The following is a 25,963-nucleotide window of genomic DNA, read 5'->3' on the forward strand; positions in this document are numbered from 1 at the left end:
TTATTTCCAAGTTGTTCCTGAGAGAAATTTATCCAGTTCTCACAGGAAGTTAGGCAGCATCAGCTGCCTGGCCTGGAGGGCTACTGAATCCCTGCCCCATCTGTATTGTCCCAGAGACACGTATAGAGATACATTCTGATCCTGAAATACCTGGCTCCATGGTCAAGCTGGCTTCTCGTCAGAGAAGTAGGTTCTTAGTGTCTCTTCAAATATGCAATTGAGTTTGTCAGCCCAGTCAGTTCTCTAAGAATGAAAGCTGCAATACAAATAGCCAAATCCTGGCTTCCAGCCCACTCTTCATCTTTCCAATCCCAGCACTAGACTCAAGATGATTCACAGACTGTAAGATAAAAGCCCATAGACTGCAGTGGGCTCACTCCTTCTTCATTACACCCACAAATTCTAGTGATCTCAATAATCCTTCAATCAAGAAAGAAGGAAATAAACTTGTGAAATACCAATAGACGGTGATATGTCAATACAAGCCTCCAGGGCAAAAGGATAATTGTGTAAATGACTAATTTCTTAAGGTAAACCAAATCGGAGCCCCTAAAGAAAACCAGCAAGCACTTCTTACCTTTTTTTATTTAAAATTCTGGCAATAAGCACTACTCTGTGTAGCAGGATGCAACTGCTACTCTTTGCCAGGTTCTGTGGACGTTTTAAAATACCATGTAATGCCACATAATAAGGCAGGCACCGGCTATCACAGCCTTAGAGAAGAACAAACCCATGGCCAAGATGTGCAGATCTGATTTAGTTTTACACTGTTCTGTGCATTTGTAGAGTTGTTAAACAAAGTCCTGGTATGCTAAAAAAACACCACAAAACAAAACAACAAACCCCCAATGTTTTCATGACATTGCAAATTCTGTTTCCTGAGCAGCTTTGTGTTTTATTTTCTGCTTGGGTGCTAGCTTTTGGTTTTTTTTCCTTCTGCAATCTCAGGTTTAGTAATTCCAAGAAATTTTGTACTGTATCAGCACACCGTAGGGGTCCCTCGTGCTAACAGCGAAAGCCACTTGCTTCCTCTGTGCTGAAAATGCTCTTGCCAGTGAAAACTATTTTGGTATGAAGGTTTTCTTTTTTGTTGTTTGTGAACTTTTTACTCAGTAACTACAGTTATATTAGATCAGAAATTTAACGGTGTCACTCACTTTACCCCCCTATGGAAGTGATGATAATGGCAATGTTGCAAAGACGTTCCATTAGATTTCTTTTAGCAGTTCCTTACAGAGTTATTCACTTGAGAATGAGTCAAGGGTAATGAAAGGAAACGAACTCCATTTTATGCACAAATTCTGCTATTTTCTGTCCTTTGCTTATGGCGTAGAAGCCATGGAGTTGAAGCATGGAGGCTCCAGTATATTGTTCCCAGGACTGACAGAGGAACAGGGTTTAGTTCTCACCTCAACAAAAAGCGATTCAAACTCCTGACTTTTAGAAGAGTGTCCTAAGTATGAGATAGTAGAAAGAAAACATTAAAAATTGACTTGGTGACTGAGGAAGGTAAAACACAGGCAGGTTTCATTGGGTACTCAGCCAGGAAAGGAGGAAAATCCACCATTTATCGAGTCTTTCACAAGTACTTTAGAGACCCGCTACCTAGTATGACTGTATAAATATGCACAAGAGGGAAGAATGTATCCTTGCTATGTATCCTTGTAGTCCCCAAAACCAGATGAGCTTAGATGAGGGCATCAGCCACCAGGCTCAAGTTTCTCTCTCATTATCCGCACTTTCTCTGCCCTGTGAAGCCCTAATCATCCTCTACGATGTGGAGCAGCTTGGTAGAAAGCACGTAGCCCTGCTTTGAATGCATATGGGTGATTCCCTGTGGTTCGTTCCACTCTAAAATAATCTCAGAAAAAGTGTCAGTCCCTACTTCAGATTTCTCTCTGCTAACCCCTAAGATCACATAACCTGCAGGAAAGTTGACATGTGCAAGGTGGGAGGTGGCATCCTCACAGCAACAAGCTTCAACCTGAAGTCTCTCTCAGCCAAGGGATAAACCTGGGCTGAGAACCTCCCCATCCTGCACTAGTGCTGTGCTGGTGTTCCCCAGGACCGGCAGCTGAGCTCCTGGAACTGTGCATGCTTTGAGGCTGTAAGCTGGACCTGTTGGCAGCTGGAATCTTCTCATCCAGGACAATGCACTATGAGTGCGATGCAGGCAGAGGAAGCTGAAATATCCGCTCGCAGCAACTCTTTGCTGTGGGAGGAAAGCTGGATCATGGCTGCCACTGGAGTATTTGCCAGAGTAGCAACTTTTTCAAGGGCTACTGAGTATTTATGTTTTCCCTGCTGTGGTATTTTCCCTTTCTTCCTCAAAACCACCCTGCAGTGTCAAGAGGCCAGTCATGTGGGAAAGCGAATGTAAAGTTTGGTTTAGTTTTGTGAATGGGCTTTTGAGCCCTGCCTGTCGAGGGAATCCCCCTAAACGTCAGAGCTGGTTCCTGTTTTATTTTCTTCCCTTCATTCAAGGCAGAAGGGTTATCCTCACAGCAGCCAGCCCAGCCTTGGATGAGGGAGATAAGCATGGTCAGAGTTACCTTCGAGACCGCCCCACTGAAGGAAATACTGCTGGGTGTCCCCCAAAGAGAACAGCAGGCTTTTGTGGACCACGGGTGTCAAACACCAAGCTACAGGGAGTCCTCGGTTTGGATGCCCATCGTTTTCTGAGGTGGTGAGCTGCTGACATTTGTTCTCCCCCTAACCTGTGGGGCTCCCAAACCCGCCTGAACGCGTTCCTGTGTAACCTGCTCTAAGTGGCCCTGCCTTAGCAGGAGTTGGACGAGATGCTCTCCAGGGGTCCCTTCCAACCCTGGCGCTTCTGTGTGAGTTCATGTCAGCTTTCCAACCAGCAGAGCTGAAGCTCCCTCTGCTGTGCGAGCAACGCAACAACTTGCGCTGCCAGCGGTCGCTGGAGCTGCACCCCACGAACCAGAGCCCCCCTTCGCAGCACCACCTCGCCACCAGCTCGTCTCTGCCAGCCGCAACCCAACAAGAAACCGGGACGTGTGTGAAATCCCCGGGCGGCTCCAGAGGCGGACCCAGCCCCAAGAGCGAGGGCGCTACCTCGGCATTTGGCTTTACTTGGGCAGCGCCTGTAAGGGCGGGCAGCGCTTGTGAGTGAGTGAACGGAGGGCGGTGCTTGTGAGTGGAGCCGCGCTTGTGAGTGAGGCAGTGAGGGAGCGGGTGTGCGGTGCTTGTGAGTGAAGCAGGGATGGAGCGGAGGGTGAGCGAGCAAGCGCGCAGGCTGGCGGCGCGGTGCGGTGCGGCCAGGCGAGGACATGCGGGTGTTGACGCTGCTGCTGATGGGGTGGCTCCTGGACTTCTTGGGTAAGTCGTGAGGGGGGAGGCGTGGCGGGGACCCTTCCTGAGCCCTCCGCTTTATCTCCTATTTCCCTGCCGCCCGGCTCCCCTCACCAGGGTCGGGGGCAGCGAGTGTTAGCGGCCGTCCTGTCCAGAGAGGAGCTTAGCGCCCGTTACCGTCCCTACGGGCGGCTTGTGCCTTCCCGGGAGCGGCGGCTTGGCTTAGCAGCGGCGGTGGGCTCCGGCCTGGGGAGCCCGTGGTAGCCGTCAGCGCGGCTGACTGCATGCCGTTCGTGTGAATGGGGGTAGTGGGCAGACCCACATTGCTGCGTTCCCCTCGGCTGTAGCACTGGAACCGCATAATGAAGAGAGGGATAGAACGGCTCTCCTGTGAGGAAAGGCTGAGGGAGCTGGGCTTGTTCAGCCTGGGGAAGAGAAGGCTCCGGGGAGACCTTAGAGCAGCTCCAGTGCCTGAAGGGGTGACAAGGGGGGCTTTTGACAAGGGCATGTAGTGACAGGACAAGGGAGAATGGCTTTAAACTGGCAGAGGGGAGACAGATTACGTAGAAAGAAGAAATTCTTCCCTGTGAGGGTGCTGAGGTGCTGGCACAGGGTGCCCAGAGAAGCTGTGGCTGCCCCATCCCTGGCAGTGTTCAAGGCCAGGTTGGACACAGGGGCTTGGAGCAACCTGCTCTAGTGGAAGGTGTCCCTGCCTGTGGCAGGGGGTTGGAACTGGATGAGCTTTAGCATTCCTTCCAACTCAAATCAGTCTGATTCTATGATACTACCGATCAGTATGTTTAGGATTTCTCCACCCCCTTTGTTCTTGGCATGGTAATATTTGTGTCGCCATAAGACTTGCTTCTCAAGACCCAGGATAGTTTTCCGGGCAGTGGCGTGGGGCACAGCATATGTTTCCAGCCATCCGGTGGTTGCTTCCACCACGGTAAGCACATGGCACTTGCCTTGGTGGATTGGTGGGAGTGTGATATAGTCAATGTGCCAGGCCTGCCTGTGTTTGTATTTCAGCCATGGTCCTCCACACCAGAGAGGCTTTAACCGCTTGGCTTGCTTAATTGCAGCACGTTTCACATTCGTGAATAACCTGAGCAATAGTGTCCATTGTTATGTCTACCCCTCAATCACGAGCCCATCTAGATGTTGTGTCTCTGCCCTGATGGCCTGAGGTGTCGTGGGCCCACCGGGCTAAGAATAATTCACGCTTATGTTGCCAATCTAAGTCCATCTGAGCCACTTCAATCTGAGCAGCTTTATCCACTTGCTGGTTGTTCTGGTGTTCCTCAGCAGCCTGACTCTTGGGTACATGAGCATCTCCGTGGAGTACCTTCACCACCAGGTTCTGCACCCGGGCAGCGATCTCTTCCCACAGGGCAGCAGCCCAGATGAGTTTGCCTCTGCGCTGCCAGTTGCTCTGCTTCCATTGCTGCAACCACCCCCACAGGGCATTTGCCACCATCCATGAGTCAGTACAGAGAGAAAGTACTGGCCATTTTTCCCGTTCAGCAATGTCCAAGGCCAGCTGGATGGCTTTCACCTCTGCAAACTGACTCGATTCACCCTCTCCTTCAGCAGGTTCTGCACCTTGTCGCAGGGGACTCCATACAGCTGCCTTCCACCTCCGATGCTCTCCCACACCATAGCAGGACCCATCAGTACACAAGGCATATTGGCTTCTCACTTTCTGACAGTTCATTCTATGGTGGGGCCTCTTCAGCACACATCACCTCCTCCTCCGGTGACATTCCAAAATCTTTGCCCTCTGGCAAGTCGTCCTAGTTTCAGCCCAGCCGGTAACTCAAGAGCTACTCAGCTGTTTGCTCACTGCCCCCCCAGCTCCTGGAGGGATGGGGTGGAGAATTGAAAGAATGTAAATCCCACAGGTTGAGATAAGAATAGTCCAATAACTATAGTATAATACAAAACTACTACTACCACCAATAATAATAATGATAAGGGAAATAACAGGGGAGAGAATACAAAACTAAAAGGGGAAAGGAAAAAAATAATAAACACAAGAGATGCACAATACAATTGCTCACCACCCACCAACTGATACCCAGCCCAACCCGAGCAGTGATGTGCCCCTCCAGGTAACTTCCCCCAATTTCTATGCTGTGTTGTGGTACGGAATATCCCTTTGGCTAGTTTGGGTTAGGTGTCCTGGCTCTGCTTCCTCCAGTCTCCTTGTGCCCCTCCTCCCTGGCAGAGCATGAGACTGAAAAGTCCTTGATCGGGGTAAGCGTTACTGAGCAACAACTAAATCATTGGTGTGTTATCAGCACTGTTGTCAGACTAAAGTTGAAAACATGGCACTGCATCAGCTTCTAGGAGGGAGAAAAATAACTGTTACAGCTGAATCCAGGACACCACTAATGATAAACTCTGCCACTGATGTTGATAACATAGGAGTAAAAGGTTTTGGGAGAGTTCAGAGACAGAGGAATGGCAGATGTTTCCTTTGGGACCACCACTCCTCTTACATTTAGCAAAAGAAGCTGGTAAGTGTTCTTCATACGGCTCTTCCCATGCCCCCCTCTCCCTCTTAAATTCTCCATGCTTCTGCCATGGCCCGCTTCTCAGCCATTTTCCTTTGCAGCTTCAAGATTTCCCTCTGGATCTCCTCCTTCTTGGCCTTCAGGGCCTTCCTTCTGTCCTCCTCCTGTGCTTGGAGCCAGGCCGCAGACTGAAGTGATTTCTTCGGGGACTGTTCTTGCCTCTGAAGCTCTAATGCCTTCTGATGCCTTATTCGGTTTTCTTTCACTTGGGAAGGAGGAAATCAGCAAAGGTCAAAGCAGATGCAAAAGGCTGAAGAATTTGAGGTTCGTTGTACACTGACAGGGTGGATCACAACCCACCTTTCACATGAAGCAAGCAACCCTATCCATAGTTGGTACTGACTGGTTCTGCTCTCAGACCAGCAAAAAACTCCATTCAAGAGTGAGGTTAAACCAGAATTATTTGGTGGGAGCAAACTCAGAAATGACTGCCATGGTGGCTTTTCCTGCCAGTCTTTAGAAGCATCAGTATCTAATCCTGTAATCCTCCATCTCATTCCTTTGAACTGTGCTGCCTTGCCTGCCCACCTGCTTGTGTCTCAGCTCCATCACTTGTTTCCTTGATGTCTTCAAGTCTAAGGCCTTCCACTATCCCATAGCTCACAGCTTCATCCTGCAAAAGGTGCTGTAGGTATTCTTGGACAGAAGAACTTTCTGTTTTGTATTCCAGGTAGCTGCACAAGTCTGAAATGAGGAATTTTGATTACCTAAGGCTAGTCTGAAATGAATAAACCCCTCTGTCTCAGATCACAAAGCCTAATGTAATTAAAGGGATCACTTTCCCACACTGGGAATGCGTTTCTGATGAAAGCAGACACACTGACTACACTCCATTTATCCCCAAAGAGTCTTAATCAGTGTTCCATTGAACACACTAGAGCAGGAACATTTTGTCCCGTTTTTACTGTCTTGATTCTGACCACCTCAAGCAGCTGTATAAATCTGACAGACTTCACATACCCATACACAAAAGAAATAGAATTTTTCTTTTACAAAGGGAGACATTGAATGTTTATGAGGTGCATCTATGCAGCCCTACAGCTACCTACTGTAAGAGCTAGGGAAGAAAAGTATCTCTGATCTTGTTTCTACTAAACCCACTAACCTGGTCTGTGCAAAGCAATTTTTACCTCTCAGTCTGATAAGGCACAAGGCCTGGCTCCCTTCCCCAGCGCATCCTCAGAAAGGAATTGTTTTGTTCTCACCATCAAACCGCTCATACTTGAGAGGGGCTGCAGAAGGCTTTTCCAGGAGGAAAACTTCCTCTTCTCCATCGCTCATCAGATCCAGTTGCATTTTGGACTTCATCCAGTTACTGAGCAGCTCTTGGGCTATCATAAGGATGAAGACTCATGACTTGCTTAAAAAATATATGGGTAAGTAAGTATAAACTACCAAGACTCTGGGATAGTTATATCACATGCCAGGTAGACTGTCTAAAATCTAAAATGACTGAAAACTGATCTGCAACAGAAAGTGGAATACGTTCCTAACTGTTCTGTTCTTATCTTGGTCTATAAAAGAACAGGAAACAAAACAGGGCAAACAAAAATAAGAAAAACAAGTAAAGCAACTTTTCCACCCATTGCAAAAACAGCTCCTTTTGAGCCATTACGCTGTATAATGCATTCAGATGGTGCACGGTAAGCAGATAGGTGTATTCTGTGCTATTAGTTGAACCCTTGGTGATTGCAAGTGAAACAGCTGACTTCCTGTATTGAAGTGGATGCTCTTGAGACATGTCTTCATTCTGTAAGGCTCAACTTTGGAGTCTTAAAAGAATGGTGAACTCAGGTTTTAAAATGCTGCCTCCTGTCAGGTTTTTACACTGCAGATGTACTTCCAGCACTGGGGGGAGATAATGTCTCTTTTTTTGTTTTCAAATTTCAGTGAGCACTTGTGGCTGCAGGCATTAGAAAGGGAATATTTAGTTAGATAATTAGTGAGGAAAATTTTGCATAGGAATTGAAGTAAAACCACAAAGTTATTCATGGATCTGGAAGTTACACAGAGCGACTCCATTTTCACAGCTGGCCTATTATTAAAAATACCTCAGGTATTTTCACCCAGTTTCCTACAGCCCACTAATTGTATTTGACCACACAATGTGTCTTCAAGGGCAATGTTCATCCTTGTTTTGAGGTGACATTTCCAAGAGACAGAGAGTTTATCCTTCTCTTAGATATGCTAATTAAGACCTACCTTGAACTCCAGCAATTGATTCCTTTTATGCCTTTCTCCACTAGATAAAAGACATCTTACTATGAACTGTTTCTTATGGTCTCAAGTTTTGCAAGAGCCTGTTCAGATCAGAACAATGCTGGATCAAGAGCTATTTCAGCTCGCCTTCCTCACAGGCCTCATCGTGATCTTGCAGGTGTTCCACAGTTTCCAAACTTGTCACAGGACCACAAGGCTCCTGTGGATACCTTGACTTTTGAAGGGAAAAAGCTGCAGAGACAGCATACTCAGAGGTTTGGTCCACACTCTTTAAATTAAAGAAAGGAAAACATTTCTGAGGATTGCTGGATATTGATTTTTAAGCTTTCTATATCCAGGTTTCTCCTCTAGAGAGAGCAAACATCAGTGGGAATGTAACACAAGACAGCACGGCTGTTCTAAGAAATAGATTTACTTTGAAACACATTTCTCTGACTGCTTAATTGACTGGAGAAATTGGACTTGGAAATCATTGAGTAGTAGGCACTCATTTTGCTATTAGTGCCAATCATAGTGATTGGAGAATATGTAGGGAGAATGCAAGCACCCATCCCGTGGGGGCTGGATGGAGACTTACTGAGCTAGTCCACAGCAATCACCAACTATGGAATTTGGTATCAGCATTTTGTCATAACCAGGCTGGCCACTGTGTGATTTTCTGTCCTGTATTCATCTCTCTGAGGTGTAAATGGTCCTGATGTGTCACGTGTAACACCTGTAACCTAGACAGCCCTCATATATTCCTAATATCTAATCTGAATTTGCCCTCTTCCAGTTTAAAGCCATTTCCCCTTGTCATTTCACTACATGCCCCTGCCAAAAGTCCCTCTCCAAAAGTCCAGGTTTCTCATAGCCCCTTTAGGCACTGGAGCTGCTCTAAGGTCTCCCCAGAGCCTTCTCTTCTCCAGGCTGAACAAGCCCAGCTCTCTCAGCCTGTCTCCAGAGCAGAGCTGCTCCAGCCCCCTGGTCATCTTCATGGCTCCTCTGGACTTGCTCTCCAACAGGTCACCCTAGAATTACTTTTCCTTGATCTCAGGTGGTTGTAGATGCAGGAGATGGTGCTTTGGGGTGAACCTCTTGTATTACTTGCCCATACAGGCAACCTGCAGCACTGCTCAACAGCAAGCTCTGTGTGTGACTCGTGTTTTACCCATTGCATCAAGGTACCTTACACCTGAGTGAGCGCTGTGCAAGTTACTCCACCTTGACCCAGCGTTCCAAGTTATCAGAGCCAAACCTCGGCTGGAAATAAGATCTAAAAACTAATAAAAATAAACAGTGTCGCAACTACCTGTCTCTTTTTGACCCAGAGTTTAACGCTGACAAGTTTAGTGCCATTCACGCGACCACAGCGTCCCACCGCCGCCAAATCAAACGGCAGGGGAAACCCTTTGCCGAGCCTGACCCTGCTGTTAGAACCACCCGGTTCCCGGCTGGGACAACCCTCGGCCGGACCCAACGCCCTCTCCCCACCGCCGCCGTTTAAACCGTTCGAGGTGTTTTAAACCGCGGCAGCGACCTCCGTCATGGCAACGCCGCCGTCCCTCCGCTGCAGGCGGAAGGGCGCTGTGTCTCCTCCGGCGCACAGTGATGATGCAGCGGATACGGGAGGCGGTGGGACCCGCAGCACCTTCATGCCACCTCCGTCCGGGCACGGCGGTACCGCCGCTGCGGGGCCCGCGATGCAGATGAAGCTGTGCGGGGCGGCCGGCGGGCGGCTGGGGAAGCTGGTGGGGCTGGGCAGGAGCGGGGCCGCTGTGCTGCCGCTGCCGGGGTGCCTGCTCTACACGCGGACCGGCTCGGCGCCGCACCTCACCCACGACACCCTGCAGACCGTCGGCGGTGTCCCCGCCGTGGCTCAGCTCACGCTGCCCGCCCTGTGAGTACCGCGGTCCTGTCCGTCTGTCTGTGGGGCGCAGCGAGCCCCTACACGCTGCCGGGGGCGGCCGGGCTTCTCGCTTCCCCGGGTGCAAGGCAAAACGGCGGAGTCGCTTGGTCCTTTGTTGCTTCCCGGTCGAAGTGACTTAGGGATGTAGAGGGCTCAGGGAACTGGAGGGGGGTGTTAGTCTGGAGGAGGCTCAGGGGGGACCTTATTGCTTTCTACAGCTGCCTGAAAAGAGAATGGAATAAGGTTAGTAATGCTACCCAGAAAATCACAGCGTGTTTTCATGCTTTCCAGCAAGTCAGTGGTCGCTGGTCAGTGTGGGTAAAAGCTCTGCCTTTTTGCCACAGAATTATGAGTGCCCTGGTTTGTAAGATGTGATTCTTCAGCTCTGGCATTTAGTTCTGTCTGTCCCTGCTTTGTTGCTTGATAGCTGGATAGCAGCTATCAGTGCCTAAACTAATCCAAGTTCGCACAACGCGTAACTATGGGAAGCAGGAGCCTTAGTGATGAAATCACTGATCTTTCTTGTTTGCTTAGTTAATGTGTTTCTCTATCTGGATGCAGGGCAGAAATTCATGACGTCCTGGAAGAATATAAAGAAGGAGCTGCAAAATTTATAGGTAAAAATGTGTGTATTTGCTTGTATTTCTGGAGAGAGAATGCAGGTGGATCTCACTGGTGAGTTTTTAGGCAGAACAGTAGGCATAGGATTTCCCTGTTTTGGCATTTTCTCACTCAAAGTGGCACTAAGGAAGACTTGAAATAGTGTGTTGTCACTGGTATGGCCACAAATCCTTCAAACAGGCTACAAAAATACAGAGTTTTGCTTTATCTTTTTTTCTGTACCCAGCTTTCTCCTTGGGAGCTTCAGCACTGACTAGGATGGGCTTAGTCCAGAAGTTGAGACTAGAACTGAGAGAGGTTTTACTGTAGCCCCAAGTCACAGCTGCAAATGAATCTTGCCATGTGCAATTTCTGACCTCTTTTGAGGAGAATTGGAAATTCTCATGAGAATGGCCTCCCCCATGGAGCTGTTCAAATACATTTCTTGAGAATATCTATCTGCTCGAGCTGGCTTTTTTGATTCTTATGAAATAGTTGTTTTCATCTAAAGATTTCCAATGGGAAATCTTCATCCAGTATGAAGAATAAACAGGCAAAGCACCCCACATCCAGTCAGTTTCAACTGGTGGACGCTTCTGCCTCGGAGCTATTCCTGTTCTGAGAAGCTGTTAGGGGAAGGACCCATGCTGGAATTGCGTGAGCTCTGAGGAACTAAAGAAGCAGGTAGAGAAGCTCATTTCCCCCTGTTCTTTGTTCCTGTCCATTTAGCAGTCACGCTGTACTTGCTCCCTGTATTCTGCTTCCATTTTTCCACATTAAAGAGTCAGTTTTAAGAATAAACTCTATTTTAGTTTATCAAATCTAAGACAGTCAACACTGCCATAGCCCTCAGCTACTGCACCAAGCCCCAAGCCTTTGTGATCTTCATTCCCTGTACTCCATTCTTGGAGCAGTTCCTGAATGAAATCTTTATCTTAACACCTCGGTGACAAGAATGAGTAAAGCAGCAGTTCTTACATTTGTGGCTGTCCTGGGTTTTTCCTATGGTGGTTGTAACCACACACATTATGCAACAAAGAAAGATCACTGTTATCAGGCTGCTGTAGCAAAGGAGCCTGAATGCACAGTGAATACAGGCTTAACATCTTGTTGTGAGTATCTGTATTATAGCCTGTCTTTATGTCTGGGAAGGTAGCTCAGGGAACTGGAGGATGATCAACCAAGTCAAGAAACTTCTCTGGGATGCTTTGGTGGTTTGCATGTCTCAGGCTGCAGTGGGTAAACCCTGTCAAAGTGATGGCATGTCTTTAATTGCTGTAATTTATAGACAGTTCTTTGTATATGGAATCTAGCAGACTTTGAAAGAAAAAAAACTTTGAGTTGCTAATGCTGAGGTGTTCTTATGAATGTTTTGTATGTGTCCGTTGCACATACATTATGAATGTGTAAAATAATGTGAATTATTATAATTTTTAAAAATTATAGGACCAAGGGGTGATGGGTTTAAACTTAAATGGGGGAAGTTCAGGTTAGATATAAGGAAGAAGTTCTTTACTGTGAGGGTGGTGAGGCGCTGCAACAGGCTGCCTAACGAAGTGGAAAATGCTCCATCCCCAGCAGTGTTCAAGGCGAGGTTGGACAGAGCCTTGGGTGACGTGGTTTAGTGTGAGGCGTCCCTGCCCATGGCAGGGGGGTTGGAACTAGATGATCTTAAGGTCCTTTCCAACCCAAACCATTCTATGATTTTTGTCCTATATACAGACACCAAGCTGCTTTTTTTTTTAACTTTTTTTTTGTCTTCCCCCTTTTAAAGCACATCAGAATTTTGGACATGCATTGCATTACGTGAGCGAAGTTACGGCTTGGATTTCTAAAGGGAGTTTGTTTGCTCCCAGCGTTCAGTAAACTTTGACTGCTTTGGGACAACTTACTGCTTCAAGAAAAATTAAAAACCTCTGTATCTGAAACTTCTTGGAGGCTTCACCAATTTCCGTGACTATCTGTGAAGAGAAAACTGGATGTCATTGAAACATGCTGTCTAGCTTTCTGGCATTTGAAGCCTCCAAAGTGGCAGGGATGGTAAATTTAGAATTTGTGTAGCTGATCTGCTGCCTCGCTATACGTTGTTGTTCATTAAAAGTTCTAGGCTGGAGATTGATGCTCACTTTAGTTTGTGTCACATGTCTCCAGTGCATCAGTTGAGTGGTCAAGCAAGTCAGCTGTTTGGTCTGGCAAATTTTAGTAGGACGAGTATTAATCAAGAAGAAATACAAACAAGGAGCTATGTAGGTTGCAGAGCCAAAGGGTATTATTTGATGGTTTGTCCTGATGCTGCACTCTCCTCCCTGCAGCTAGTAAAGGTGGGGAAAAAGTCTGCCTTCTTGGGTGCTGAGAGATCAAGTGAACACTATTTTCTTTGTCAGAATGGATGTACTTATGTGTGTGAGAATACCCTCTTCTCCTTTTGCAAATTTACAGACCATTAGCTTTGTTTTGGTTCATGAAACTCTTCTCTGTGTCTGTTGCTTTATTTCCAGGTATGCCAGACAAGGTGCTGTACTGCTCCCTTCTTGACCCGGTCACTCCCTGTCCGTCTGGCTACAACACTAACAAGGTATAGTAACTGTAAAGAATTGAAAGGTCCACTTAAAGTTCTCAAAAGAAAGCTGTCAGTCCTCCCCTTGGCTGTATGGGTCTACTTAGCCACAAGAATTTTTTTATGCTTTATATAAAAATAAATACTTGCACAAACAGGGACATCATTACGTGTTCATACCGCCAGCTAAATAAAGCTGGACATTTTCTTACTTGACTGTTCCCTGAACAGTTCCTGAACAGTTAAGTGGTAATTCAAGTAGAAAGGAGAGCTATGGACTCCAATACTCTTGTGGTTAATATGGTAGTGAAGAAAAACCCCATGTATTTTAGCTTATATGTTGTACAAGCTTATGACAGTGCCACTGCTAAGCAATAAACCTGAACCTCTATGTGTGTATTTACAGCCTGCTACAGGCCCACAAAGCGGAAGATCTTAGTATTTTTGCAGGAAGGTGGCTCAGCAGTCCAGGAGCGCGTAGTGCTGTGGATGTTTGCCCATTCCATCCCACAGGCACCCATGTTCCCTGTGCAATCCACATGGTGCCTGCTGCCTGCAATAATAGCTTTGACTTGGAGGGGCCACTCCTGGCACCTGCGCAGTGCCAAGGCCGGTTTGGGTGCCATCACATTGGGTGAAACATCACTGAACAACAGAGGGTAATGACTGTCAGTGAATGCTCTTTCTTTTGGGAACCGGGCTGAGAACTGTCTCTCCGCAGGGAAGGAATCACCTGAAGCTTGTCTCACTGTTGTGCAGCTGTGAGGTGATGGCAGCAATCTAAGCCTGGAGGTTCAGGTTTGATTGGATTTTTTATTTTGAAGCTGCTAAAGATTTTTGTCACCTTGTTGCAAGGCATTCAGCAGCTAGATTTACACTGACAAATACTTCTGAAAGCTCTTTGAAAGTGGTGGGATAGAAAGCTTTGGATTCTGTGCCAGAAAGCCTCACACAAGCTGGATTTAAATAACCAGAGGGTAATGCTCAGTTCTCTAAGTCACGTGGCTATTTTATTTATGAAAGCAGCTGTTTTCCTCTGGAGAGCAGAGTGAAGGTAAGTAGACTTGATTACATTCTGTGCCCTTTGGCTCAAACAGTTCTGGCTTTCCTCTGTCTGCCTTCACCAGCTGTTCCTCGATGCTCTCACATAAGAGGCAGCAGGTAGTAACTGGCCAACATGCTGCTGCAGAACAATGTAGAGCTGCTGCATTCCAGTTATTCTGCAGGTGGTAATTTGGGATCTCCCTCATTTGGAGTTTTTTAATGGGAAATTTCTCAAAACCTTGGAAGACTTCTGCCTGTTTCTTTGTTACTCAAATTTTGTGAAATTGGCTGATGAGGCCAGAAGTAATCAGGAGAGATGGATGGATGGTTGGACAGCAGATATGTCGTGCAACCCATTTGGGTTTTTTGTAGAGACCAAACAAACGAGAATTGTTCTGCTTGTTTTTTTTTGCATCAACTTATCAAATTCAATTTGTTTATTAGTATGCATGAGAAATGCATTGCTCAATCTGTCTGGCATAGGCTAGGAGAATGCTTTTAAACTCTCAAGTCCCAAAAAGTCCCTGTAACACTTCAAGCTATAAGCTATTTCTGATAGCCGAAAAGCATTCCTCATTTAAAAATGCACTAATGGGGATAAGAAGTACTAACTTCTACAGGGCTCAAGCACAACACTTAATCTACTTCAATACTCCTTTAAAATTTGGGAGCAGCAGTGTCACAAGTCTAGCAGTAATACAACAAAAGCAATCATAGAATGGTTCTATAGGGTTGCGAAGGATCTTAAGATGATTTAGTTCCAACCCTCTGCCTTGGGCAGGGATGCCTCACACTAGACAATGCTGACCAAGGCTCTGTCCAACCTGGCCTTGAACGCTTCCAGGGATGGGGCAGCCACAACTTCCTTTGGCAGCCTGTCCCAGTGCCTCACCACCCTCACAGTAAAGAACTTCTTCCTTATATCTAACCTGAACTTCCCCTGTTTAAATTTAAACCCATCACCTCTTATCCTAGCGCTCCAGTCCCTGATGAAGAGTCCCTCTCCAGCATCCAGGCTGCATTCAAAAGTTAATTCCAGGTTCTGCAGAAAAGGGTGAAACATGCATAGTTACAGTGGCTGCAGTAATGTTCTGTGGCTCTGGATGTTTAGTGAATTGAATGGTGCTAGCCCAGAGGTGTTGAGGTAACATAACCTCTCTGTGAAGGTGCTTTTGTCTTGCTTTAAAATCTTTTGAGTGTAGCATGGAGTAACAGTAGATGATGGAAGCCCATGTGTGGATACAGAAGGGAAGGTGCATGAGCAGACCGAGAAGACTGTGTGTGAAATTCTAATAAGTACCTGCCATTTATTACATTGTCTCTGTTTGAAAGCTGTGTGTTTCTTTTCTGTTTGGTATTTCAATTCCTTCTTAAGTGGCTGGACTTGGGACCTAAAATAACATTGGATTCTAAGATTAAATTGCCTAACCTTTTGTATTCTTCTCAGTGTGTCTGTGTGGTTGATTTATACATGTATATTCACACAGGTGGTATGAATTCAGTGCTCAGAAGAGGAAATATTTTCTTGGTTTTGCATTATGTACAGAAAACTAGTGAATTGTAATTCCTATTGTATCCTTTTCTGCTTTTTGTGAGATGACAACATAAGTTTGATGGGAATTAAATATTTTCTATTTCTTTTTCCAATTCTGCCACTATCATTTGGATGATGATAGGCCATATGCTCTATCTCAGAGACTTTCAAGTATGTGGAGGATTACTGTGTTGAGTGTGAGGGTTTCATCAAATCAGATCCCAGAAATCCCAGTTAAGTCATTTATCTCCTTTCACTCATTGTGCCAAGTGCAGCTGATTACCTGGGCCATGCTCCTGGAGAACTTGGTTATGAAGTATCATTCCAGTATCTTGTGTTTCACCAGATCAATTCCTTCTCTGCTTTGACACTTGAGATCTGTTAACCTTTGCAACTAACATTCATCCCTATTCTTCCTTGACAGACAGTGTCCCTGTGGGGAAGCTCAGGGCGCATGGAAATCACAGCTTCCAAGTTCATGGACATCCAGCGGGCTATCCAGCCAGACTGGTTCCAGTGCATCTCTGATGGAGACACTGTTGCTGGAGAAGCTGGTAGAAAAAGGGCCAAGAAGTCTGTGGATAGGTCACTTTCCTTCCTGGATGCATGCCTTCAGATACTAGAAGAATCACCGGTAAGGTCCCCAAAATGTGGGGCTGCTTTTTTGGTCTGTGCTGCATCCTGGAATAGTCCCAGGATGTGATTTAGTAGGAAATAGTGTCACACAGATGTGTCAAAGAATGCCCAGGTGAGAGTCCTGCTTGAGGTATAACCAGTAGCACTGTGGAGTTTCCTTTCTTCCTTCCTTCCTTTAATAACTTGCCTCCTGCACCAGGATGCCCATAGAATCATAAAATGGTTTGGGTTGGAAAGGACCTAAAGTTCATCCAGTTCCAACCCCCTGCCATGGGCAGGGATGCCTCACACTAGACCATGTCACCCAAGGCTCTGTCCAGCCTGGCCTTGAACACTGCCAGGGATGAATCTCTACTAGTTGAGGAGAGCTATATAATTTTTTCCTGCTTTTGGACCATAGTGCATTTCTTTTACTTCCCTTCATGCTATATACATGGGCAAAGTAGGATCTTCTCATTCAGATGAGAAAACCCATCTTTTTGCTCTAAAGTTCCCTCAGTTCCAAATGAGGGAGGACTAGCTAAAAGTTGCCAGTGCCATTCTTCATTTCTTCCAGCAGTTTTGAAATTTCCCTCCCTTTTAATGAAAGGGAATATACTGAGTCTGTACTGCAAAGGAAAATGAGTGACAGGAGCTGATATTAGTATCCCCTGAAAGACAGTTCATTGTGAGATCTGGTGTCTGACAGCCAGGACAATGGCACCTGCTTTGTATTCTACACTGACACGTGTAATGCTGAGAGGCTATCTCTAAAAAGCTGGTCATCTATAAAGATGGTCAGTGGTTATTGCCTTCTCTAGAGAGGTGGGAAGAATGGCACCAAAATTCTCAGTGAATTAGTGTCATGGTAAGGAGCAGAATCTTGTCTCTGAATCCTGGTTCTACCTTACACTTGGACTTCACAGTGTTACATGGGGCATAGTCATACATGGGATGAAACACTGTGCTTCTGCCAAGTTCCTGTGAATGCGGGGCTTAAGTAGTTGGCATCTGGAGTCTGGGCTGTGAGATGTCTTGCGTGTCTTTGGCAGAGCACGCTCTAACACTTGTAGCTTTCTCCTGGGCCAGGAACTACAAAGAAGTGTAATCTTTGGGGCAATTGAAGGTGGAGATATCTTGGAAGAGAGGCTCAGATCAGCCAGGGAGACTGCCAAGCGACCTGTGGGTGGCTTTCTGCTAGATGGCTTCCAGGGATGTGCCATGGCCAAGGAGACCAAGTTGAAACTGATAGCTTCTGTCACAGCAGAGTTGCCAGAGGATAAACCAAGGTAAGTTGTATGGGCAACATCCCAAGAAGTCCATCTGTCCTTTTGTGAGGAGCATATACAGGCTACTGTGCAATATCGCTGTATTGTACTGCTGTCTGTATGTGCCAGGCTGTATAAAGTCTGCCACTGTCAGGCTGCAGTCTTCAACCCCTGTTTCAGTTTTTAGCTGCAACTGGCACCAGGCTGTGCTCACACTGTGGGTTTTGGGTTTGAGTATTCCCCATGTTTGCAGAATAATCAAGGTATTTAGCTCAAGTCATCTTTACATTTTAGGAGGAATTACAGGTAGGATATATCTGGGCTGCTTGCATTTGGCTTCTGAGGCTGTGGTTTACTTGCAGTTCAGTTCAAACAAGAACGTTATTACCAATGTATTTTACAGGGACCTCTTCTCAGAAAAACTCTCATGTTTCCAGTTCTCTCTGGTGTGTACTGTAGGAGAGTAGAGGGCTGCTTACAGAACCAGCCAGTGCTTACATGGTCTTATGGCAGCCAGCTCTAACCTACTACCTGAGGAACTGAGCCTGTGAGTTACCAGAGGTAGTAGATCCTGGCCCAAACCAATTGTATTCTCTGCTTGGACTGGCATAGTGTGGGGATCATTGTGTATTCTAAGGTGCTAGTTACATCCATCAGATCCATGCCAGAGACTGGACAGGAGTGGCAGCTTGCTTGACTCTTAAAAATTACTGAACAGTAATTAAAGACTTCCAGAAAATATGTACTAATATTTGCTCAGAAGTGGAGGGGTTCCTTAGCATTGGGTTGAGCTTGCTGGCTTTTGCATGGGTTGCTCTTATAGGAACAGCTGCAACAGAAGTAGCATGGGTGCTTCTTATATCGTTTCCTGAACAGAGTGACCCAGACCCCATTGTCTTTCTGCTGCCTTCTGCGTTGCTTTGACCTAACAATGTTCAAAAGGCAATTAAATGCAAAAGCATGTGTCTGGTGTTGCAGCTTGTTCATGCTTAGTGGTGCCTGGGATTTGAATTTTCCTGACAATTGCAAGGCTTGCTGTGTTGTTGCTATCCTGTCTGGTTTTGCTACTTAAAAGATCCCCTGGGAGCATTAAAGTCCAATCTGCTCAGCTAACCTCCGTGGCTACCAGTGCATCTGCTTCATCTATCAAATAGTTTGCTTGTCTGGTTAAGACAAGTGTTTCTGACCTCTTTGTATGAGGAAAGCTGGTTACCCCTAGGGGGTCTTGTAAGTACCTCAAGTGAATTTCAGACAGTCCTGCTCTCCTGAATCACCCTTGCCATTCTGGCTGGAGAAGTTGTTTTGCAGCTGTGTTCTACCCCAAAATGAAATTCTCTAGAAGTATAATTTTTTTCTGTGACATGAGAGCCTGAAACATAAGACACTCATGCTGTAAACTTCTCCTGTCCTTATTCTGTGCTCACAAATTAAATTGGAGTAGTTAGAAAAGTGATTAAAAATGGCGCCTTGTGACTTCATTTATCAGCCCCTGTGTATTTTCCTAATTATCTATTTAGATCATTGCCCTGCATTAGCTTCTACTATTGTCAGCTCAGCCATGCACCTGCAGGAGAGCAGGCCCTGCTCTCTTCTCTTCTGTTTCACCCACTCTTGGGTAGGTGAAACGGGGAAGCTGCCAGCTAAATTTGGCTAACAGCAGGATCTATCTCTATTACCAGTGATGGCAATCCAGCTGGGCTTTTCCTGGCTCTTAATGCCATGTCCTCGGAGATGTTACAGCCCAGGTTTTTGGACAAATCATTTCAGCAGGTAGAGTGTAAAGAGGAGGGAAGAAGAAAGCAAGGAACTTTTCTTTTTCCAATGACATTTGTTATTAGCGCATTCGCTTCCAGGCAGCTATTCAGGTGCTATATGATGTGTCTGTCACCTGGAGGACTTGTATCTTTGACTAGCCATCTCCTGCTGTCTCTGCTGCTCTTGTCAAATCTTTTTAGACTTTCTTCTAAACAGTTACCAAGCAAAGGGGTCCATGTATCTGGAAACTGGTAGTTCCCTGTGGCACAAACATGACTGAGGAAAATATCTGTTTTGTGGCATACATGCTAGGTGAGTTTTGAATCTGGCTGTTTGTGTATGTACTTCAAACATAATGAACACAATGAGGTTTTTCTGCAGTAAATGAGGGATTGTTGCTGTCTTCCAAATGGCAGATAAAGAAAAGCCTGCTATGTACTGGATAAGTTGGAAGTGGGGAAATGAAAGCACGCAGGTTTCTGAGTGATGACTGTTGTATAGACTTACCTTCTGGTTAGCAGTTGCAGGGATAAGCTACACGTGCTGCACATGTGTCTTTTCCTTCAGGTACTTGCTTGCTTTCTAGGCAGAATATTCTAGATTTGTTGTCTTGTGTGTCTCTTACAGACTCATCCATGGTGTAGGCAAACCAGATGAGGTGCTTGAGTGCATTGAAAGGGGTGTGGACATTTTTGAGAGCTTCTTTCCCTTCCAAGTGACAGAGCGAGGCTGTGCCTTGGTTTTCAGTTATGACTGCCATCCAGATCCTGAAGCAGCAGGTAGGCTCCTTGATGGTCATTACAGTTTTTACTGTATCGGCCAGTATTGTGAGAAGCATAATTCGTGCTTAGGTGGAATCTATACTTGAGGGTTTTGTTCCTGAAATAAGTGCAGTAACTTCTGGAAAATCTGGGTTTCCACTGTCATGTGTTGTTTTTGAAGGTGGGATATTTTGGTGTGAAACCTGTTGAGGTGAACTTGAGGCCTCCAGCTAGGATCTGAATGTCTGATTAGCCAAAATTATTTCTTAAACACTTACTGAATAGAGGAGTTTTTGTTCTACACCATTGGCAAATGTTCTGTTACTGTTAGCAGTGAAGGCTGGACCTATTAAGTGGAGATCCAAGATACTTGATCTCTAGAATTAATTGAGTATGTGTCTGTTTAGATGATGTATTTTTTGAAGTCCCTTCTTTCTAGGTGACAAAAGTTTGGGATTCCACTTCTTTGGGCAGCTTTCCTCTCTGGCCTTGCATTCGATAGTTCGTATCAAAACAAAAAGGAGCTGTTCATATCTCATTACCTCATCGCGCTGTGAGATGGGAGCATGTGTATCGCCCATTAAAGCATCTATAAAATGTTTTTCAAGCAGCTGTTTTGGTTTGGCTTATTAAATGCTTTTAATACAGAAAAACATCTTACATTTTTCCTCCTGGGTTGCACATAGCAGCTTTTCATGCCTGGATAATTCAAAACCTGAATAGAATGGAACATCTTGTTTCTTTGTGCTTGCTGCTGCTTTTTTAACCCTTCTATTTGTTTGTTTTTCTTTACCTTGTCTCACCTTATTCTTAAATGGTAAGAATCTGGGTAAGGACAGAATCTGTTCTGTGTCTGTTTAACACTCAGTGGACATGGATTGTGCAAACAGTAATATTGATGTTTCCAGATAACATCTCCTGCTTAAGAGCAAACCTAAAAATGCAAACCTACAAAATCATGTGGTCTTTTATTTTTAAAACAGACTGTGGCAAGGCAGATGTGGAATCTACATCTTCTGCATTAGTGCTACCAGCCTCTTTTGATTGCAATTGTTTTCAAGGAAAGAAAAGAAAGGGCATCTAAATCTCTGAGCCTGATGACAGCATGGAGTGTAGAATGATCGAATGCAGATGAGTTGCCTGTCTATTCTAACAAAGTCTCAATAAAATCACTTTGTTCAGGTGATTGTATTCTATCCAGCATGCAGTTCAGACTGGAAATATTTTTGGCATTTTTCAGCTCTAACTCTTCATTAGGTTTAGTAGATAAATTTTCACTTGCCTCTTTCTGTTTTAATAATCTAAAATCGTATTTGTGTTAACTAACCTATGATAATTAAAGAGAAACAGTTGCTTACTACAGGAAAGAGATGGAAACTTGAGGTAGGAGTTTTCATCTGTCAAGAGAGTAGCAGAAACACCTTTAAGGTTGCTACCCTTCCTCTGCCCTTGCTGTCCATAAAAGGCTGTTGTCTTTTGGTTTAAAACAGTTTTCATGCAAAATGGGGCCCAGGACCTGGAGAAGAATGGTGCTGAAGAAGACCAGGATGAAATCCCCAAAGCTGACCCAGAAATGACACCATTTGAGATATTTCTAAAGGACAAAAGGTACGTGAGTTTGTGAGGAGGGTACATACAGCTGTATCATTAAAAATGAAGCTTTTGTCCTCTGTGTTTGATGGCGTGTGGTCAGTAGCTGGATGAGAGACTTCATAAAACATGAAGGTGTTGAAGACAGTACTTCTGGACACTTGAGTGGAGAGTGCTGGACAAGCATTATAGCTTGTGATCAGGCAACAGTGTGTGGCTGGAAGCACTGTCTTTTGCTTCACCTAAAGCTGGGGATTTTCTGATCATTTATCCAGCAGACGTACTGTGGTCATAACAATGTTCCAGCTGAATGACAGTAGGTTCACAAAGGTTATCTGGGGATTGTTTTGGTCTTCCAAATCTAACATGGGTCATCTTGAGATGCTAGATTTTATATAAACCACGGAAAGCCTCCACTTTCTGACTCTGTTTGGGCAGCTATGCAGTTTCTAGATACTTACAAAAACTTATGCCAGTGTTACCATGTGTTCTTCCTTCTCTTTTACACAGCTACTGCGAGGCTCAGTAGACAACTGTGTTACTCTACTCAGTCCTCTCTCCACTTTGAGAATGGTGCATCTCACAGTAGAGGGGAATACTGTTTTGTGAATAGTAAATCCTGGGTTCTGATAGCTTCTTCTTTCATAGACTGTGATAGGTAGTGAGGCGTGTCTTGCACTGCAGCTTTTCTGTCAGGGAAGGCGTTAGATAAGGGCTCTCTGCTGCTACCTGTGGTGTAGTCAAAAGTCATCCTCTGACTTAGATTTGTGGCATTTTTGGTTCTGCAGTGAGTTCTGGCATGATACTTGAAGTCCTACATGCCAGTAGAGCTGGTCTTGAATGTCAACAGATCTTACAGCAGCTGGATTCAGGCCCTCAAGACTTTAAGGCTCAGGTGCCTGCAAAAGGCCATGTGGTAGCTGGATACTCTTTATTGTTTGAATGGGTCTTCTTTCCTTTGATGTAATCCAACATTGCTTCCTCCTTAGATACCAAGACGATTTTCGTCCTTTGCTGGAAGGATGCACGTGTTACTGTTGTCAGAGGCATACCCGCGCCTATGTCCATCACCTCCTCGTGACCAGCGAGCTGTTGGCTGGTGTCCTGCTCATGATGCACAACTTCCAGCACTACTTCGGTTTCTTCGAAGCCATACGGGGTGCCTTAAGAGACAATAAACTGGATCAGCTAAAAGAGTTTGTCTTCAGGCAGGCACTTCAAACCCCAGCAAATGCGAAGCCAGGCCAGTGACTTCAGAGACCATAGAGGAGGATGCAGGCTACATCCTTATCTAGTGGGACTGCTAAGGTGGACTGCCAGCAGGGTCACCTGGACCTGTTAGTAGTAAAATGCCTGCTTTCCTGGAGGGAACTGAAGGAGACATTTGAAGAAGATCTTTCTTCTGTGGGGAAGGAAGGTCTTACTCAAACATCCCTTTCAGTTAATTGGCTTAAGTGTATTCTTGGGGTACAGAAGAGCCTGAATAGCTCACAAGACCAGTATGGATAGCTTTGTTTTCAGTTACTCACTGTTGGCTTTCATGTGGAAGGACAGAATTATTGAACCTGTGACTGAAGAAGCAGCAGGCTATGAAAGTTGGGGCTGTTCAGGCTGGAGAAGAGAAGCTGCGTGGAGACTTCAGAGCAGCTTCCAGTGTCTGAAGGGGGCTACAAGGATGCTGGAGAGGGACTCTTCATTAGGGACTGTGGTGGTAGGACAAGGGGGAATGGGTTTAAACTTAAAGAAGGGAAATTCAGGTTAGATATAAGGAAGAAATTCTTTACTGTGAGGGTGGTGAGGCACTGGAACAGGTTGCCAAAAGAAGTGGTAAATGCTCCATCCCTGGCAGTGTTCAGGACCAGACTGGAAAGAGCCTTGGATGACATGGTCTAGTGTGAGGCATCCTGCCCGTGGCAGGGGGGTTGGAACTAGATGATCTTAAGGTCCTTTCCAACCCAAACTATTCTATGATTCTGTATCCTTAAAATTAATCCAGCTGCCTGGAGGCTCAGCAGCTGTTTGGGACTCTTATCCAATACCCAATGGATATTACAGGTAATTATTTTTCTAGAAAATCCTAGTGGTGTGGTTGTCCCATCGTGCAGCTCCTTGATGAGAGATCCCACCTCAGTTTAACACACTGTTCCTTGTGGCCACTGCCAGCGTCTGTGTCCCTGAAAAGAACTGCCTGGAAGTGCTGCTGTGTTCAGTGGCACAGACTGTATGTGTACTTCTCTCTCACGCTGCCTGTGGTGCAGGATGTTCTCTGGGCCAGGAGGAGGCCCTCCACCTCTGCCTGGCCTTAGAAATCCCTGCCTCAGGAATCCCAGCCTGTTACGTGAGAGCCAGAAAGAAGAGAAAGTATGTAATCCGTGTCCTGCTGTAGAGGGTTTTTTTGACTCTGTAGCCTTTCACCTGTATGGACTAATACTTGATTCCTGCCTAGCATGTGGATGGTGATGAATGTACCATTCTTTCCAGCTGTCCTAGCACTGGTCACAGATCAGGCTACGCAAACATCAGGGTGAGATGGAGCTATGGAAGCGATGGATCTCAAGAAGAAGTGTTTAGAAAAGATTCTTGTGGCTCCTTGTTTTAAAATATGACTTTCTTATGACACATTCCTCTCATTCAGGGTTGTTGTTTTTTTATGCCCCAAACTTTGGAATCCTGGATTTATTAATTTTATGTTATGAAGCAACAATAAAACATTTTTGTTATTCATTACACTGGCTCCTCAGTGTGTGACAGAGGTGGTGTACCGGAGAGCGTGAGTGCACTGCTCAAGAAGATGTCTCCTGGAAACGGAACCTATCAGCCTGATGGAGAAGCAGAGGCACATCTTGCAGTGGGATCCTGTCATGAAGCAATGGTACAAATAATTTGCTTCCAAAAAAAAAGCCATAATAGACCTGGAAGTGTTAAAGACTTAGTGTTTAAATGTTAAACTGTTAAAGACCAGCCTGTCCCTCTCCCCGTAAGAACTCTACTACCTGAATTAAGCTTAAAAAAAATACTACAGTAAAGTTGCTGTCCTTAAAGCAATTAAAGATTAATCTGCAGTTTGCTCTTCTTCACCATTTCTGTAATGCTTTAAAGTTTTACTATCTCGCATCTAAAGGTTTAATATTTTAATATCTTGCATCAGAATGACTTCACCATAGAATACAAGGAGTTTTTAGCTTCCCTGTCAGCATTGCCTGTGCATCCCTATCTCCTTGGGCAGCAACACAATGGTGTTAGAGTCCTTTTTACCATTCCAGTTGTACCCGCTGCATTGCACTAACTACGCTTCTGTTCCACAGGACCCTAAAGAAATGTTGCAGACTTCTTTACTGTTGTCTTTAAACAGAGATTACGGGGAGTAATTCAGACGCAGAAACGACATAAAATCCATGACTAATGTCCTCACTCCAAGAAGTATCTTATGGTTGTTAATGGTGATGCAGCACTGGGAAATATGGAGATGGTGCCCTGGATATACAGCGTGAGGTAGAAGGTCTGCCTCTCTTAAAGGGCAGGGAATTCTAATGAAACAAAAAATGGCTTATGCTTCTTTCAAGAGGAATGAAGGATATAGTGGTAATGTTGAGACTTTGCAATGCTTGTTTCTGCAGTGCCTGTTTCTACAGTGTTGCAAATGTCAGTGCAAAACCTCATGGGAGGGGACAGGGACTATTTTAAAGCTTTTCATTCACTGCACTTTCATACCCATATACTCAAATCACCAAAACGCATGAGCCCAGCACTCAGGCACCAAGATGCATGTGTCCAAGAGGTCTGCCAGGGATGCTGTGGAAAGACATGGAGGATAAGGGCTGCTAGTTATTGTGCCTGCACTCTTCTTAGGTTGGTAGCCTTATTGCTAGTTTCAGAGTGCTATTTTGTACCTTTTGGGAGCTAGCTATGATCAGTCCCCCCCATCCTGCCCCATCTCTGTGAATCATGAGGATTTATTCATTTTTCTTTGTCTCCCAACCTGGGTGTCCTGAGAAGCTGCATGTAGCTATACTGCAATCTTAGTGACTTGCTAAGCTAAGTGCCAATAACATGCCATTCTCAATAACCTTCTGTTCTTCCTTCTGGCATTCCGGTCTTCCCATACTGCTGTGTTCCTGTTCAGTCTCCAGTCATTCCAGTCAGGTTTTCCTGTTCTCTGCTTAGCTTGTATGTGTGTGCATGCACGTACCAAAGCTGCACAAAGCGAACAGTTTCCTATTGGACAAAATCTACCTACATC

The 25,963-nt window shown here is 45.5% G+C and overlaps 2 protein-coding genes across 4 annotated transcripts; one reads left to right on the forward strand and one right to left on the reverse strand.

Annotated features, from left to right (window-relative positions):
- Positions 1 to 2,959: 2,959 nt before the first annotated feature.
- QTRT2 (queuine tRNA-ribosyltransferase accessory subunit 2) lies at positions 2,960 to 24,613 on the forward strand. 3 transcript variants are annotated; one of them, XM_030471848.1, is made up of 9 exons: positions 2,960 to 3,342; positions 9,210 to 9,990; positions 10,561 to 10,616; positions 13,098 to 13,174; positions 16,159 to 16,368; positions 17,439 to 17,638; positions 20,000 to 20,151; positions 21,624 to 21,741; positions 22,713 to 24,613. In XM_030471848.1, the coding sequence occupies exons 2-9, from the start codon at positions 9,638 to 9,640 to the stop codon at positions 22,972 to 22,974; spliced, it is 1,428 nt and encodes a 475-aa protein (XP_030327708.1). In that variant the 5' UTR covers positions 2,960 to 3,342; positions 9,210 to 9,637; the 3' UTR covers positions 22,975 to 24,613. The 3 variants fall into 3 exon arrangements, with proteins under 3 accessions (XP_030327708.1, XP_030327710.1, XP_030327707.1); XM_030471850.1 differs by lacking the exon at positions 9,210 to 9,990 and having other exon boundaries at positions 2,962 to 3,342; XM_030471847.1 differs by lacking the exon at positions 2,960 to 3,342 and having other exon boundaries at positions 9,095 to 9,990; positions 22,713 to 23,856.
- CCDC191 (coiled-coil domain containing 191) lies at positions 5,577 to 8,943 on the reverse strand. The gene is made up of 3 exons (XM_030471851.1): positions 7,097 to 8,943; positions 6,420 to 6,575; positions 5,577 to 6,097 (listed from the first exon to the last, which is right to left on the reverse strand). The coding sequence occupies exons 1-3, from the start codon at positions 7,227 to 7,229 to the stop codon at positions 5,913 to 5,915; spliced, it is 474 nt and encodes a 157-aa protein (XP_030327711.1). The 5' UTR covers positions 7,230 to 8,943; the 3' UTR covers positions 5,577 to 5,912.
- Positions 24,614 to 25,963: the final 1,350 nt, after the last annotated feature.

Source organism: Strigops habroptila, chromosome 2 (genome assembly GCF_004027225.2).
Source record: "Strigops habroptila isolate Jane chromosome 2, bStrHab1.2.pri, whole genome shotgun sequence".
Lineage (NCBI taxonomy): Eukaryota > Metazoa > Chordata > Aves > Psittaciformes > Psittacidae > Strigops > Strigops habroptila.